Below are 18,275 nucleotides of genomic sequence, written 5' to 3' on the forward strand. Positions count from 1 at the left end.
TTTTAAAAAAGACCCTACTTAATAAGTAAATTGGGCATAAAAATGGGGAAAACCGTAATTTTCACATGCAATTATCTCGTAAACCACGCAAGCCTATGGAAAACTGTTTTGTTGGGGCCATGCAATGTTCATTGTACTTGACATTAACATCATCACTCCAGAAGTCAGTTTTCCTATTTTGAGACTGTTTGAGGAAAACGAAACCCTTGCAATACGTAAAAGTGTCCCTGCACTGTGGCGACATCTCGTGCAGATAGTTAGAAGCGTTCTAAACTCCACCCACAGTAGAACGCGGAGGGATACAACGAAATAGCTCGAAGACAAAACACGATCGCGAGAGACAGGGGGAAGTGTGCGTGCGTCAACTGGACGTGTTCAATTGCAAAATATGGGTGACGGCAGCAAGTGTGTTTGACGTAAGATGTGGGCTCCGAGAACAATGAAGTTTCAAGCTCTACAAAATCGCCGGCAAAATAACCACACAGACGTTCACGTATTGTGGAAGGGTTCAGAATGAAATATAAATAATACCTATCCGTTTACTACATCATTAAATGGGGAAGTATTTATCGGTTTCCATTAGACGTTTACATTGTACGTACGTAAACCAGTAACGTTATTTTGAGTAATTCAATTAAACCGGTGTCCTTGGCAAATATTACGCTATAATACGTAGAACAAGTTTGCTGGGGGTCCGGACCCCCCCCCCCCCCCGAAAGGATTATGAAGTACTAAAATTAAATAATGTAAATATACTCCTTTAGCAATTTTTGCATATTCGATGGATAATTTCCTCTGAACGCGTATTGGAGGGAAGGATTATAGCTATAAATATAATACGGCTTTGAAGTATAGCACCCGAAATACTTATCAAGTACTACTATTTTTACTCTGAATATTTTGGAAGGCAATGATTAGGATTGAGATCATAAGGCTTTGAAAGACATAAAGGATTTATTTAGGGCGTCTGGACCCCCTCCCCCAAACGAAAAGATTACCAAGTAATAAAATAATAACAATACTCGTTTAGCATTTGTTGTATATGATGGTTGTTAGCTTTATCTGAAGAGACTGAACTTATTGGAAAGCAAGGGTTATATTGGGATAGCACGGCTTTGAATGATATTACAAAGAAGGTTTATGAATACTACAACTCATAACAATATGTATAGGATACAATATCTATCTGAAACTTCACTGTATCTAACATTTATTTCGTTATGCAATTATCGAAATTAAGTGTCCCTTTTCTGTCAAACATGTAACACCTGCACATGCCATCAAGACGAAGAAAGTAACTTTCTGGAAATTTGACGAAGAGCTTAACGCCAATATCGTGAACACCACAGATAATTACTATTACCACGTGTAGGGTAATAGTAATTATTACACGGAAGAAGGTACTGTATCTTTGGTCTGTGGACACAGAAAGGTGTTAAAATAGAATACATCCAGAGAGATGATCAGTTCTGGAAGAAGAATATGGAAACGCAGCTACAACAATTCTATGTTGAGTGTCTACTACCAAAACTTGTCTATCCACGGCACACATGTTCAATGCAGATCCGAAATCCCACGAGAATAATCCAAGCCCAAAATAGAAGGGAATTAAAAAAACACCGGCAAACTGATCAAGAAGGAGAATCTTTCTAAACGAGGTAACCTTTGTAGGTAACGTATGTACTGTTTGTGGCATAGTTGGAAGTAGTTATTTCTGGGAGGCCTACACATAACGTACAGCAACAGATTTTACTATAGTAATTATTTAGAGGCTAATTTCTTCATGAATTTGATCTTATTTATGTATTGCAGTGCACAGGAGGCGTTTTGTATAGCAACAGAGAATATGTTTACCTTTGAGACTGATTTTGTCATATAAATTGTTCGCAAAGTATTATTAGCTTATGTAACGTAATGTACAGAAACACAGGGCGCTTTCCAATTATTGTGAGAATTTCGTTGTCATGTATTTGTTCTTATTGTATTACATAGTGTATCTACGTGCACTGCTGTTCATGAATATTTAAGAAGCTCATTGTTTCTGTCCGTGTATGATTTCTTTATTTTTTGTAGCCCAGTAATTTTTTATCTGTTTGTCAGATTTTTTTCTTTTCTTGTTATTTGTACTTCAAATAAGCAAAGATTGGAATAGTATACAGGGTGGTCCAGATTCAATTAGGCAGTTTTCGAACATTAGTAACCAATAAATCCAACAGCATACGGAAAAAATTGGAAAGTACATTTTTTGTCAATAGATGGCTGCATCATACGGTATGCTGTGAACGAGGTTGATCGCTGGATTGGCCGTCGAGGGCCTGTGGACTGACCAGCCCGATCACCCGACATCAACCCACCAGACTTTTTCCATTGGGGTTACCTCAAACACAAGGTGTACGCTAATCCCATTGACAGTGAGCAACATATGCGTAAGGTAATTGTTCAGGAGTTCAAGAATGTTCAGGTTAACATGTGTAGGAAGGCGTGTGAAAATGTTGCTTTGCGTCTACAAGCCTGTGTTGACTTAGATGGTGCCCAGGTCGACCACTATCTTAAAAATCAATGACTTATGTGTGTGTGATTCCATTTTTGTAACAATTTTGTAGCCGTTGAAATTGTTAACATTTGTCAATAAAAATAAAATGAAGAAAAAATAAAAAAAACATCTAATCAAAAGCTGCCTAATTGAGTCTGGCCCACCCGGTATATCTACATAAGAAACTGTTACTTAAGCAAGAAAAATAAATGTACCTCGAGAAAAACCAGTCTACTCCGTTCCCTGCAATGTAGATGGCAATGTCTGTTCTCATCATCCCATTCATTACTCTTCACCACGAAATAAACTTTATCTGCAGAAAATAATACAGAAAGCCTACTAATTCAGTAGCGCACAACTTTGCTCTTCCAGTGTGAGCGTTGTTCGTTGTAAAAGCAAAGTTGTAAAACTACAATTTTAGCATACGTGTAGTTAATTGTACATGATCAGAATGATATGTGTATATCTTATGGAACACTGTCCATTCAATGAACCTGTTGTGATCACTGACTGGGCAAACTGAAGAAATGTTTAATTCGTGCTCTGTTTTAAACTAACTAGTGTCACACGAAAATATAAACAGTTCATATTATTAGATTACTATTGTTAATAAATGTTATAATAAAAAGAATGTATTGCCGGCTCCCGTGGCGGAGTGGTTAACACATCGCGCTACGACGCCAGGGGTCCCGGGTTCGAATCCTAGCCTGGGTATCGTTGTATGTGAGCAGTGGCGCAGGAACGTTTTGCATTTGGGGGGGTACAAAATTCACCCTCCCCCCATATATATATATATATATATATATATACACACACATACTACTTCAAACCAAGTGTCACAATAATAATAATAATAATTATTATTATATTTAATTAAATGAAAATATTAATTAAATATGTAAATTAATTAATAATGAATTATTATTATTACATGAATAGGTAAAATATAGTAAAATAATATAGATATAACAGCACGTATTCATTATCTAGCTTACGTATAGTTAAGATCGACAAGATTTGCATAAAAACAACTGCCCTGGCAAGGAATTTAATGTCAAATAGAAAAATAATTGAATATTTATTAAATATCCAAAAAGGAGTTGGATCCAATTAATGAAAAGTAAAGTTCCTGATTAATATTTTATGGATGATATTAGTAGTGTCCATAAATGTTTGGAACCCTTCAAAGCTGTATGCGTCAAATTCCTTACTTCCAATAAATTCAGCGGAAATAATCATCGAACAAAAGCTAAACAATATTTTGATTATTTACTTTTACTACTTGTTAAGTCTTTCGGGGAGGGGGATCAGGAAACCCCCCTTAAATACGTCCTTGATATCTAAGTATAATGTGAAATATTATATTTTAGAACAACACACACATTCGTGTTATTTAATGCATATTTTGCATAAATATTTTTTTCTTTGTTTTCTTAGAATTTAAAAAAAAAACAGATTTTAAAACCAGATAAAAATTCTGAAACATATAAAGCTCTGGACCTCGTTCGGGGTTTGTTTTAATTTAACGGAACGGAAAATCAGGAGTTTTAACTGTGAAAATTGCGAACAAAGATACATCTATTCATTTTAATGCAGGTTGAAATTAAAGGGGATGAGGAGGATCTTGGGCCACCCCAACCAGAAATAATCATCTCCCACCCAATGGATATAGAAATTACATTATTAAATATATAATACTTATGGAGTTCCACTTCAGTTCTTTTCATTCTAATTTTAAAGTGCCATAGCTACGCATAAAAATATCTTAAACAATTTATGGCAGATGTGTACCACATCCAATGCCATTGAGAAGCCATGTATTTGGTATTTTCTCAGACACCTACAGGGCGTTGTATTAAAAAAGAAAATAAAACTCGAGTTGAGATGGTTCCCGATCAACTCGTAAGAAGTCTAAGTTTGAAATATTTGTGAAACATTTGACAAAGCATTTATTTCTTATATAATTACAATTAGCTGTACCTAATGACACTCTACAAGCACTTTATCATTACATATACAAAACTGAAATCCTTCAGATCTCAGAGGAAACTAGGAAAGTTATTTGCTCAAGACTTTTTTTCTTCTTTTCAATCCTTGGTGGACAATATGAAGAGCAGGCCAAGGTTTATTTTCGTATGTAATGGTATTAAATGCAGGTGCATGTGTGTTTTTTTGGGTGACATGTCAATTTCTCGTTTATGTGAAAAGGTAAACTTTAATGTAAGCAAAAGCATGTGCGCGTCACAGTTAAAAATTTTCGCATCTACAGAGAAAATCCAAAACGCATTCCCACCTCGCCGGCCTCCGTGACGATGGGGGTTAGAATAGCGCGCTATGACGTCAGAGGACCCAGGTGTGAATCCCGGCCTGGGCATGGATGTTATTTGTGAGTGTACATCAATTTCATCATATCATCACTCATCCTCATCTTCGCGATTAGCCAAAAGTGACAGAAATGCGAAGTAAAATAAATAAAATAAATGAATCAAACACCTTGTGAATCCATCCAATCCAAAATATACCAATAGAACCTGCAGTCAATCTCATTTATGTCGTTCATTCATCTGACTAATGTAATGTACAGTTTGACTTTAGGGTTTAACTTAAAATGGCTTTGTGTTTGTGTTGCATTCGATATCACAATTAGATTATAAGCAATTAATATCCAATTATAAGTATACCCTAATACATAGGTAAAAATAAGTCCCCCTGATAAAGTTGCATCCTGTTTAAATGTCTAGGAAAAATTTAATTTCACCTAGGAGTGATATCGCTATGCGATGAGTCGAGAATTGTCACAGCCTCATCTCATCTCCTGTGTGGTGAGGTCCTTCTCGTTCTTGTTTGTGCTTATTTTTGTTTCGGTTTCCACTCTGAAGTTATTAAAACTTATTCTAGATTCACTTCATGCTCAAATAGGCTAATCGGGACTCTATTTCCAAAAAAATATCTTAAAATATAGGTTTAAGTATAGTTTTCCGTACACCATCTTACAAAGTTATGAAAAATATGGGTGAGGTACAGGAGTACATTGTACCCCCCAAGTTGGTCTGTCGTGTCTCGTCTCGTTTGTGTAAATATTTCATTTCGAAAAATTACATTTTAAACATTCAAAAGAAAATGGAGTCAGTCATATACTCTTCTGATGAATATTTGTATCTTATCTTCGAATCGACGAGACCACTTCTTTAGCATTCGTCTGCAGCATGATTTTCTGAGAGCAAATATGGTTCCATCGTTCCACACACATTTTAAACAATTTTCATCTCCTTAAGGAGGTTACCAAGAACACAGGTCAATGAACTAACTAGTAGCAAGCACAATGTAGTAGAATAAGTTTGCAATGGATTGAATTTCTGTGGTAAGAAAGATAATGCTCATAAATTATAAACAATATACACTTTTTTATTGGGTGAATTGAAATAGTACCTTCCGTCTGCTGTAAAATTACCAAAAGGGGCTACAACTCGATTTACTAGGGTACAGTACCCCCTTTAAAAATTTGGGGGTACAATGTACCCCTGTACCCCCCCCCCCCCCCGTTCCTGCGCCACTGTATGTGAATGTTCATTCATCATATCATCACCACATTAGCCAAAAGTGGCACAAAAGGCGAAGTAAAATAAAGCAAATCAATCAATCAATCAAAAAACAATGTATTGTTATTATTACTATAAATACTAAAATCTTAACAAACTTGAAACACCTCGCGACAAAATTCTGCGTACGCCAATTATAGTTACAAAAATTGTAATTTCTATTTAGGAACTGTAGGTACAAAACAGGAACAGTTTTCGATTTTTCTTTCATTGCTCTTTATGGAAGATTAAAGAGAGAGAGAGTGGGAGAGAGAGAGAGAGAGAGAGAGAGAGAGACTTTTCCCCTCCCTGCCTCTCCCACATAATGATATATCCAAGATTCAAGACATGAAAGCGCGGCTGTGTTTACTATCTTCCATTTCATGAATGTTTCAGAATCTTTTGTCATCAAATTACGGATTTACTATCCATGAAAAATTCGTTACGTGTTAAAAGAACGATAATTCATGTTTGCTTTCTTCGCTCGCCTGCGCGCCAGATGGTCGGTCAACTGCTTCACAACAAACAAATTTTCGTCCTTCCTCCCTTGCAAGCGATTGTGTTTGTTTCTCCTCAGGTACTCCCCCACCCCAACTGCCTTCCCGTCAGCCGTGAACAGTAAACAGCAAATGCCTATCTTCAACGATCTCATATGAAGATCTGTTTCCATGTGTAGGTGATCTTTTATACTTTTTTAAAATAATTTCGCTGTTTCTTTAACATAACTTGTGTAGGTTCGTTAGGGACTATTTACTGTGTCGGAGCCTACGAGGAAGTAGAAGCTGAGACCCAAGCAAACTGTGAAGACTGCCAATCTCGTGACGTACTCGGTTACGTCCGAGATACGTTACGGAGTAAGCCACGCAAAAACCAACCCACATGACCCTTCTTTTTTCTTCTTCTTCCTCAGATTCGACTTTCGTCAAATGTATGAAGGAGCCTTAACACAGAAAACAATATGCATCGCATTAAGCAGCAAAAATGACAGCCTCCTCTTCCTCCACCTAAATCCCATCTTTCGCAGCAAACGTCGCAAACTCTCTTGACTTCCCGCAAAATTTATGTCCGCCTGTAATTTGACATGCAATTTTTTCAATGTCGGCACTTCATTTTCACGCAGAGCGTAGTCGTATATGCGCCTACGGATAACGTTTTCATCGAAAGCGTCCACTGACGATTTGGTCGCTGGTCTTTGTCGTTCTTTCCCGGGAGTGTGGAATGATGTGGAGGGGCCTTCTGACATCTCAAGAGATTGTCTTTCGTTCATGATAGCCCTGATTGTTCTTTCAGGAACTCCAGTCGCAGCCGCTGCTCTCTTGCCAAAATGCTTTATTGGGATGCTAACACCATAGACTGGCTTCCTCCTTCATGAACGCGTGCACGTTGCTTAGAATTTCCCGAGCTTGGCTATGCAAGGTTTTTGATTTCAACTTCGACAGAACTGGAGGCATTATGGAATTTAACGTTCATTAGCAAACACACACTTTTACATACACACACGCAATACACGCACACAACGTCAAATCGGTCAAATACTTAGTATAAAATAAAAATATGGTGCTTCCAATCCAACAAAACTCACAGCCACTTTACCTGGCTTTCCCCTTACGTGACAGAAATAGTGCTTCATTATTACAGTTGGCAACACTAGTTACTAGCTAGCCAATGAACATGCACTGCATAAAAGAAGCAAGCACTACGCCGTGCTATATTGCCACATTACCGTCCCTGCCGAAAGGTGGGAACCGCGAGCTGGAGCGCTATTCAATTGTTTTCAATGATGTTTGCGCGAGTGTGTCCAGGAATGGAATGACAATATGGCAACAATAGCGAAGGTTTTCGAGCAGGGTAGAACACATGATGCTAAGAGAGAGGGAGACGAAACGAAAATTCGTTTCTACGCAACGGCAAATTTACGTGTGTGGCACTCTACTATAGGCTGTGGAAAAGTTCACGTGGAAATCACTAGAGTCATAAAGTGATACACTAAACTTCATAAAATTAAATGTCGAGTTTTATATTTTGCGTTTATACTATAACATATTGAAACAAAAAAATCTTATTGCTCATTTTAAACATCAGGCAATTAATTTTTATTTCATGTTATGTATAATAAGAAATATGAAACTGGTTGAGAATACTGTTTAAAGCAACTTATTCGAATAAATCCAAAGCAAAAAGCAAGAGAACACAATAGGCCTTATATACTGTACAACCAGGAGAATATTGTGATTGTTAAAGGCATTTAATATTTCTTATCGGTAGACAAGACAGGTAATGGTAAAAATCAAAAGGCAATACTTGATTCAAGTTGTTTTTCAGTACAAGGCATAAGTTTTAAGAATAACAGCCAGCGTTCCATTAATTCCTAACAACGACAATTTACTTCTAACTTACATAAACATGCATCAAAATAGATGTATGTATAATGAAAATATAATCACATACTGTAATATAAACTTCTGTAAAACTTCAAATTCGAGAGTAGTAATCAATCCATTGATGCACATATAGGCTAATCGAGACTGGATCTACAGTTTAAAGTAGGATCCGAACCACTATGCGCCTCCACCGGCTATTTATCCATTGAGTAATTTAATAAAAATAAATTTTGCTCTTGTACGTGTTACATTTTGAACAGGTTAGGATAAAAATTTCTCACTTTGTTACTCTTCAGTTCAATGCGGAGCATCAATGAAAATAAAGCAAATATGTTACACGAAATGCAATGACTGATTGTGCAAAGGTATGAATAATTATTCTTTAAATAGCAAATTTTCATTTTAATACCTTGTCTACAGATTTTTCTTCTTAAATTTCCACACACCTTAAATGCTACTTTGAAATACACATTTTTTATATAGTTCATTAATTACATCGCAATATGAAAAATATTTTGCATTTTTTGATACAGAAATATTCTACAAAGCGATAATATTTAGTAAAAGGCTGCAAAATTATCCACAATATATTTATGAAATATGCTATTAAAATTGAATGAAGTCGTAAAACTTTATTGATCGACATTATATTTATTTGACGTAACGTTTAATATAATGATATAAAACTGGAACATAATAGGCCTATGTTATTGCAGAAGTAACTGAATATCCTTTATTTTGTCTAGAAAGTAAATACGTCACCTATACACATCGAACTGCAAAATTTCCGACAACGTATGCACAAAAATCTGGACATAAAAATCACGATCATTTTTTCTCGTGTTAAATAATGGAATATTAATACTCGTAGTAATATGGTCGACATCCATGTAATCAACATGTTCAATCACCTAGGTTCGTACTGGCTGAACTTAAACATTTTTGCACTAGCATGTACGAGAGTCACTATTTATATCTTGAGCCTAACAATGAAAAAACTGGAATTTGGCATTGAAAACTGCTTTATTGTTTTACGAAGTATTCTCCTTTATGGTCAATACACTTTTGCATTCATCCGAACCATTTGTCAAAGCAGTTTTTCCAATCTTCTTGAGACACCTCCATAATATGGTTTTTGAACGCATCAACGGCGTCTTCCGCCGACGAAAATCGTTGTCCACGCAATTTATTCTTTACATTCGGGAACAAGAAGAAGTCATTGGGTGCCAAATCAGGACTGTACGGCGGATGACCCATCAATTTGATTTTTTGACTGTTCATAAAGTCGGTTGTTAGACGAGATGTGTGACAGCTGGCATTGTCTTGATGAAGAATGATCCGACGGTGTTTGTTTGTTTTCCGTATTTGACCGAAGACCTCTGGCAAACAAATTGTTGTGTACCATTCAGAGTTGACCGTTCTACGTTCCTCTAAAGGCACAATTGCCACATGACCAGTTTTCCCGAAAAAACAGGAGACCATTTGTTTTGATGTGCTTCGAGCGCGAACAACTTTTGTTGGATTGGGTTCATCTTGAAACACTCATACAGTCGAATGCTGTTTACGTTCCTGCTCATATGCATATATCCATGATTCGTCACCTGTTACAATCTTATATACGTCTTTTGAAGCACCACGCTTGTATTTATTGAGCATTTGTTTGCACCAATTGACGCGAGCGTCTTTTTGAGTTTTTGTCAAATTGTGTGGGATCCAACGAGAACATACCTTTCTCACAGCTAAATGATCATGTAATATTTTATATATGCTGGTGGAACTAATGCCTATGGTTGCCTCAATCTCACAGTATGTCACATGACGATCTTGCAGTATTAGGTTTTTTCACAGCATCAATGTTTTCTTGAACAACAACTGATTTTGGACGACCTTCGCGAATCTCGTCGGTGAGCGCATGGCGGCCACGATTAAATTCGTTACACCAGCGTTTCACAGTGGCAAAGGATGGGGCTTCATCGCCAAATGTGGAAGTAAGTTGATCGATGCACTCTTGTCTTGATAATCCACGTCGAAAATCGTAAAAATTCATCGCACGAAAATGTTCACGAGTTAATTCCATTTTATTGTTGTCGCGCAATCTCCAAGGCAACATAAACAACACAAATGAAGCTATTGACAAAACATTTGAAGTACGTTATGGTCAATAATACCAGACGATTCCGTGCAAACGTCAAATCGCGCCTAACTTCAATCAGTGTTGCCAAGCCTCAAAATATAAATAGTGACCCTCGTAACTGAGTTTGGTATTACATACAACGCACAGATTTACTTGTAATTGATCAGGAAAATTATAATCATTTTTAATTTGCGATTATAATTATTAGTCTTACTCTGAAATAAATAAATTTGCACGACCTGTTTATCAAACTACTTGCTCATTCAAATAAATGTATTTCCCCAAACCATAGGATCAGTCCTTTGACCTCGCCAGCCATTTTTAGCATCGCAAATTCAGGCCTGTAGTATCTCGAAGGATTATTGCTTATAAAGAAGAAAACATCTTACATCAGGAAATGTTCATTCGTGTACTCGATTTCGTGTGTTCAGTTTTTGGCATGGTTTCCTATCTGCATAGTGCAACACTAGTGCATAGATTTGGAATTCGTTTCATGGATAAATTCACCTCCCACGTCTCACCGTCGTTTCGTCATCACGAGTAAACAAGGAATTGACCCAACCTCTATACTTTTAATAACCTTGATGTTGCCAGATCTACGCGCATAATCAAGATAAGTACATACAAGTTGGTCGATCAGGGTATTTACTGATGAAGATGAACATTTCTTCCTTAAAAATCGATATTAGTATTACGGTTGTGTCTATTCTTTAACATGGCTTGAGAACCACCTTAAATATCAGTTAGTGCGAGGAACGAATTTCTTTTTGTGTGCATTTCATAATTGCCGTGAGACATTCCAAATCAGAAAAATTGCATTGAAGAGAAATATCATTTATCTAAAAAGACTTGCTTTGATTGACTTGCTTTATTTTACTTCGCTTTTTGTGCCACTTTTGGCTAATTTGCGAAGGTGGGGATGAGTGATGATAAGATGAAATTGATGAAAGGACACTCACAAACATCCATGCCCAGGCCAGGATTCGAACCCAGGACCCCTGGCGTCGTAGCGCGATGTGCTAACCACTCCTCCACGGATTTGTCTAAAAGATTGGACATGTTTCATGATAACTTTTTATAGATAAACAATAAAATATGTTCAAACAAAAATTATTGAGAGTTATATAAGCTTTAAAATGCTAATAGTAAAATGTACGTCTTATCCATGGCGTTTCCGTATGAGTAATATGTAACTTTATCTGTAACGTTATCGAGGTAATGTTCGACCATGGGCAAAAACAAATCACCTCACCTCCGTTAGAGAATCGTGACACTTCATTATCAAAATGTTATATGATATTAGTTACATGTCATATCATACATTGTAAACCTTACTATATAAGAAATGTAATTCGAGTTACTTGCCACTTATTCAGTTGCACGTTTAGTGCGAGAAGGGTAGAATCCCTTGCTATTCGTATCAATAATATTGAATAATACTATGATATTCCCTGTGAGCCAACAAAAATCTCCGTTTCATCCTAAAGGCAATGTATTACGTGCCACATATTTAGTGCCTAGTGAAACATAATCCATATTGTTTGCCACCTATCAAATTTCACGTTATGTAGGCAGGGGTTGTGGAAACTCGTGCTACTGATACCAAAAAAAAATCCAATTGCTCGCACGAAACAAGGAAACCCCTCGATCACCTTCTCTGAAAACATTTACAGTATCCTCAATGCACTCATTTCACCTATTATCATAGATAATATTGCATAATCCACCTTGTTTGCCAACTGGCAAGTTGCAGTTAAGTTGGCATGGGTCTTGGAAACTCGAGCCACTTGTTTTAACAATGTCATTTTATTGACTTTAATTTCTGATAATCCTCAACACGCACCTCCACCAGCCTGTGGGAATAAATCGATATTGTACATACACTATATAGCCAAAAGTCACCGGACACTCAGTGCTGTTCATTCCAAAGACACCAGCAGCCAGGTTAACTAATAAGACGTCAGACCTCCCTTCGCATTTACTCTTCGGGGCAGGCTTTCCACTAAGTTCTGGTATATTTCTGGTGGATTTTTTTCCCATTCGTCCTGTAGCCTCGTGAATAGTTCATGGGTAGTTTTCGGTAGAGTGGGTCTGGTACGCAACTGACGCTCCAGTTCATCCCTAAGATGTTCTATGGGGTTCCAGTCGGGGCTTTGAGCTAGCCAGCTAAGCACATTCACCTGATTGTCCTCAAACCACGATGCAATAGACCCTGCTTTATTGGGCTGATAGAGAAAAGGGCCCATTCCAAACTGTTGTCACAGTGTGGGTAGCATGCTATTATCTAAAATGTTCTCATAAACACAAATTGTTCATGTTGCCATTGACCAAAACTAATGGCCAGAGCCCAAACCAGGAAACACAGCCCCAAACCATGACTCTACCGCCAGGTTCACTTGGGTGTCCGATGACTTTTGGCTATATAGTGTATTGCTCTGATTTATCCAATGCCATGTAAGAAAGATAATCCAAGTTGTTTTATATGCTGAACGTTAGCAGAGGAGACTCTTGTTATTTATCTCCATTAGAGCTCTTAATACCTTTGGCCCGTTGAAATTAACCCACCTTCCTGCTTTGAAAACAGTATGTCTGACACTGTGTAGAGTTCTTCCACTTTTTGTGAAGAACTTAATGTTCTAACGAGTTCTGTTTAGAGAATTGAAATCTGTGGCATGGTGCCCGATATTTGATGAGTTGTGTGGGAATAGAGTGACACCATAAAATCATAATTGCGACGTTAGAGATGATGTCTAGGAAAAACACTCAATGATGACTGGGTGCCCACGTCAAAATATGAAAGAAGGTGAACACAAACTACATATCACAAATCATGGTTCACCTCAAAATCAGAGGATTTCTGCCGGATTATGTTCTCAAATAGGTGAAAGTTAATCGTGCAAGCGTTTGGGATTTGCTTATAGGAAAAGTTGTAGGCCTACCTTTTGAATGGAGAATGTTTACTTTTTTCACTATACCATGCACAAAAGTCATGGTTATTTCAAAATGCAGATTATTAACGTTTGTACGTTCATTTTGGTGTTTTGGTTGGAAATGTAATGACCATGTATACTTTTGTTTCCAGCTTACAGACCTCATAACGAGGGCACGGGACCGGTCGCTACCAGATCGTGTGATCGAGGTGATTCAGTCGAAACTGGGCGACGGATCTTCATGCATCCAGCTGTTGGTGTGCAAGTCCTCTCCCATCGTTTGGGGGATGCAGAGGTCCTTCATCCCGCTATTCGTGAGAGAAGCGCCGACAAAGGAGGAAAAGGAGCAATGGGGGTGGCTGACCCCTGTCCAAAGAATGTACGCGTACATGCCCTCTGTACGGGAATACTCAGAATACGGAGCCAAGTGTGAAAGCCGGTTTCCTTCCTGCAAGCTCTTGAAACTTGGGTAATTGGAAGAGTTTCATCCGAGCGTAATATGCGTGAGTGTGTATATGGCAGTATGGAGAGAAAGAGAGAGAGAGCGTGTGTGTGTGTGTGTGAGTGTATGTGAGTACGAGAGAGAATTGTAAAACGTATTAAGTATTGCTGTGAATGGATATACTCTTGAGTGAAAGAGAATATGCCTTTCGACACTTTAAAAATATTGTATATATTAATAATGACATTGCACTCAATATACTGCTCCACCTTTCGTTCGCCGCATTTAACATGAAATTTTGATTTAATACAATTAACGATTACGGTCTTCATGTGCAATTATACCTAAACTGCCTCTCATTCATTTTATGTACTATAAATGCGAATAATGTGAAAATACAGACACTGTTTTAAAGAAACGCACACCATGCCACAGATTAAACCAGGAATATATAAGATTATAAATATAAGTGAAGCTAATATAGTATGTCCCAGTAGTCTCTGGAGCAACGCCTAGCTTAACTGTAGAAAAGAGGAGAAAACGAGTGGGCGGAGCAAAGCAGTGTGCTCCTATTATAGCTGGAGTCACGTTGCTTACTCCATACAATTCCGTTCCCTCTCACGCTCGTTGATCGAGCCCTATTGCCTCACTACTTGCGCAGAGCACTTCACTTGTTAGGTTCGCTTGTTCCACAGACTCCTGGGACAGAGTATAGATTGTTAAATCTTTACATCATCATACAGAAAATGGCTACAAATAAAAGTATGTTACATTACTTTAGGAATTTGATTAAAAAAAGAAACAATGTGAATTTACAATTAATATTGATTCAATATTAAATTTGAAATATTATATCTAATGTGCACCTTAAGGCAACACAATTACAAATTTATGAAGACCTGAATATCGTTAATTGTGAAAGGAGACATATTTTATCAAATTCGAAGTCAAGTGGAGCAGTTTTGAGTGTTACTGGCAGCAGCGTGTAAAGAGCGTTTGAAGCGTAGAAATGTTGCAGAAATTTATTTATTGTTGTTTTATTAGTAAAGTATCCCTACATCTTATAAAAGACAAAATTAATTTAATATCACGCTTCTACCAACTTAACTGTTAGTATTGCTTCAAGTATTTCCTGTAATATCTTTCCGGTAAAGAAAGAAGAAACAAAAAGTACATGCTGGTTCAGTACTTTGTAAAATATGCGTATTAAATTCTACAATAAATAGTGCTAGAAATATCTGTACAAATACTATAATATTTTTCGCGTAAGTGAAACCAATATATTTCTAGAATAAATCTGGTTTAAATATGTATTTGTGTTAACATCTTGTTACAGTTAATTAGATAGTTCCTTATGATCAATTTTCGTAGGTAAAATAAATATTTTAAACAAGTGATTTTGTCATTATATTTCTACACTAACATTATTTCGAACATTTTATTACCCATGTGTTTTTTTCTTTCAGAAAATGCACATTTCAATGTGTCACTTTTAGAATTTTTTTGCTTAAAATCTGTTCTGATATAGCCTATCCCTTTCAACATTGTAACATATGTTTAAATGCTATTAGTTTTCCAATGCTGTAAATGCATAAATTGCACTGTAAAATGTTTCCCCTCTAGTGCATCACGCTGTAAGGCATGTTGCCTGCTACGCACTGGAAACCTACGTTGGCAAAGTTACCTTAAAAAGACTTCATGTTTTGTCCTCATGGTTGCTAGCTAGCACTTTTCCTAAATTTCAGGGCTTGTAATCAACTGTGTTGAAAGCGTTACTTTACTCCTAAATTATAATGCAATACAATCTAATGGAATAACTACAGAGCCGTGATTCGAGAGATATTTGGCCTTGTGGCAAGAATAAAATTTCTCCCCATTTACCCTTCACATCAATATTTCAACAACTCCCCGAGCTTGTAAGCAAGTCATGAAAAAATTTACGTAAATGTTGTCCCCACAACAAAATTATTTCGTCTTTCAACTGTAACACAATTCACTTACTGATATTCTTGAATAATAATAATAATAACAATAAAAACATTCGAAGTGTACATTTGGCACTACTTACTTTTCTGTTCTATCGAGTTATTCACAATGTGTCATTGCACAATATTTTGAGTGCAATTAGTACAGCATACATCAATAGCATTTCTAATAGAAAAAACATTGTAAAAAATATCCATCTGCTTTAAATATAATAGACCATCCAGCCGAAGTATTATTTCCATGCTAAATGATATTATTAATCAATACTGAGAACATTTTTTATACCTCGTAATGCATCTACTGACCCTCCCATAGTCGCTTTGTCAAAACGCCAACAGGTACTATTTCGACTATTTCCTATTTTGAAACACCTTGCATTTCACATCATCAAGAATTAAGAATATGTATAAAATTAACGTGATACATACAAAAATGGTAAAATTGCAGGCGTTTTATTTCTTTCCAACTTTTTCTCTTTTGGTCGTTCGGCGCCCTCCTTGCTGCGCTCCCATACGGCTCTGACTAAGAAGTAATGGGTTTCGTCTTAAAGCTTAAAATCAGTTAGAAGTATTCCTCAACATGGAAGTCGCACAGAATAAATGAATTTCACATCTAATAATAATAATAATAATAATAATAATAATAATAATAATAATAATAATAATAATAATAATAATAATAATAATAATAATAATAATAATAATAATAACAATAATACCATAATAAAAACTAAAACCTAACAAGAAAGTAAACACATGATGTACTATTTACAATTACTATCATTGCCGACCTCCAAGGCATTTAGCACAAGGCGCTACAAATAGGTTTTAAAATGAATTCAGGGAAATTTTTCTGATCCTCGATAACTTACGTTGAATTATCTCCAAGGGTGCCCATCCCCCCAAAGCCAATGGCGCATCCCCCCAAATCATGTCATACGTCCTACCAAATCATAACATTCGCGCCCTCAAACCATATCGTAATCTCCACAAAGTATTAATTATACCGAAAGTAACTTTTTCCTTAGCTTTACTGAACCCTATACTTGATCTGCCCCTCCTTCCTAAACAGGAGTGCCCATCACTCAAGACCACCTCTAATATCGTTCATCATAATCGAGAATATAGCTTGTATTGTAAAGCAGCTATAGTATATAAACTTCACATTCACCTCATTAAAGCGCCGAACATGCATCCTAGCAACACATTATTACGAGCGAAGCGAGCAAGAAAATTTTTACATTCATTTCTTTGCAGGCTTTCAAGAATATTCATTTAATGGGGTGTCAATACTTTCTTAACATCCAGAGATATTTAGTCTTTTCCAGCTTCTCTTTTGGCACTTTCGGAGTAGAAAACGTGTTGAAACCATATCGCTAAATACAGTCTCCAAAATTTAATGTTTGAACTATCTCTCCACTACAAAAATCCCTCGACAATCTAAGATTTAGCACTTTATCAAGAGCTTTCTATCTCCCACTTTAAATTGAATACTCAATCCTACCACCAAAATTTCCATGCAATTTTTAGACTTACTGTTGATATTGAAGAGTGGGTATTGCCTCCTCCAAAAAATTAATTCTCAGTCTCCACACCAGAATTTCCGCAACAGTCTAAGAAAATAGTAATACACAAGAATTGGATAGCCCCTCAATTTAATACTCAATGACCCTCTAACTAAAATACCCGCCATAATCTAAGACCTAGAGTTGGATAGTGACGCCCCCTTCCAAAGTTTAATTCAGAATCACCCCCAGAACCCACGTGTCAATTAAGGCTTAATATGTAAGGGTTGGATATCCCCCCCTCCTCCCGTCGATAATATCCTTAAACACTTTCCTTTCTTCAACTAGTGGATATAGTGCATCAGCATTTAAGGTGTAACATTTTTACATACTATATTTGGGAAAAAGATGTAAATGTTGAATTTTATATTATTTTAAGGGGAATAATCCCCCCAAGAAATTTCGATGGCGCAACCTGAGGCATAATCCCCCCGCCTTGTGGACACCCCTGGTTATCTCCAACCTCAAATGAAATCGTTAATAAACTACTGTTTCAGGTGTACTAGGTTTGTGAAATGATGTGATTGATGAAGAAAAAACCAAAATATGCATTAACGAAACTACAAAAACAAAGAATAATGTATCCAATACGAAATTAATTTACGCAAAATAATGAGTGGGTCGTTTGCGAAGGGTACAGATGGAATTTTTAATCTGTTCTCGACAAATGTTGCAACGATCACTTCGTAATCAAATTACGCAATTTTCATTAGTTCAATCCTTCATA

At 36.6% G+C, this 18,275-nt stretch overlaps 1 protein-coding gene across 1 annotated transcript in view; it reads left to right on the forward strand.

The window, feature by feature from the left end:
* LOC145978552 (uncharacterized) overlaps positions 1–15,388 on the forward strand; it is a 52,586-nt gene extending 37,198 nt beyond the window's left edge. The window contains exon 5 of the mRNA XM_083111236.1: positions 13,709–15,388. Coding sequence (XP_082967362.1) covers positions 13,709–14,029 — 321 coding nt within the window. The 3' untranslated portion in view covers positions 14,030–15,388. The remainder of the gene's footprint in view (positions 1–13,708) is intronic.
* Positions 15,389–18,275: the final 2,887 nt, after the last annotated feature.

The sequence above is a fragment of the Lepisma saccharinum genome, chromosome 25 (assembly GCF_977018435.1).
Source record: "Lepisma saccharinum chromosome 25, izLepSacc3.1, whole genome shotgun sequence".
NCBI lineage: Eukaryota > Metazoa > Arthropoda > Insecta > Zygentoma > Lepismatidae > Lepisma > Lepisma saccharinum.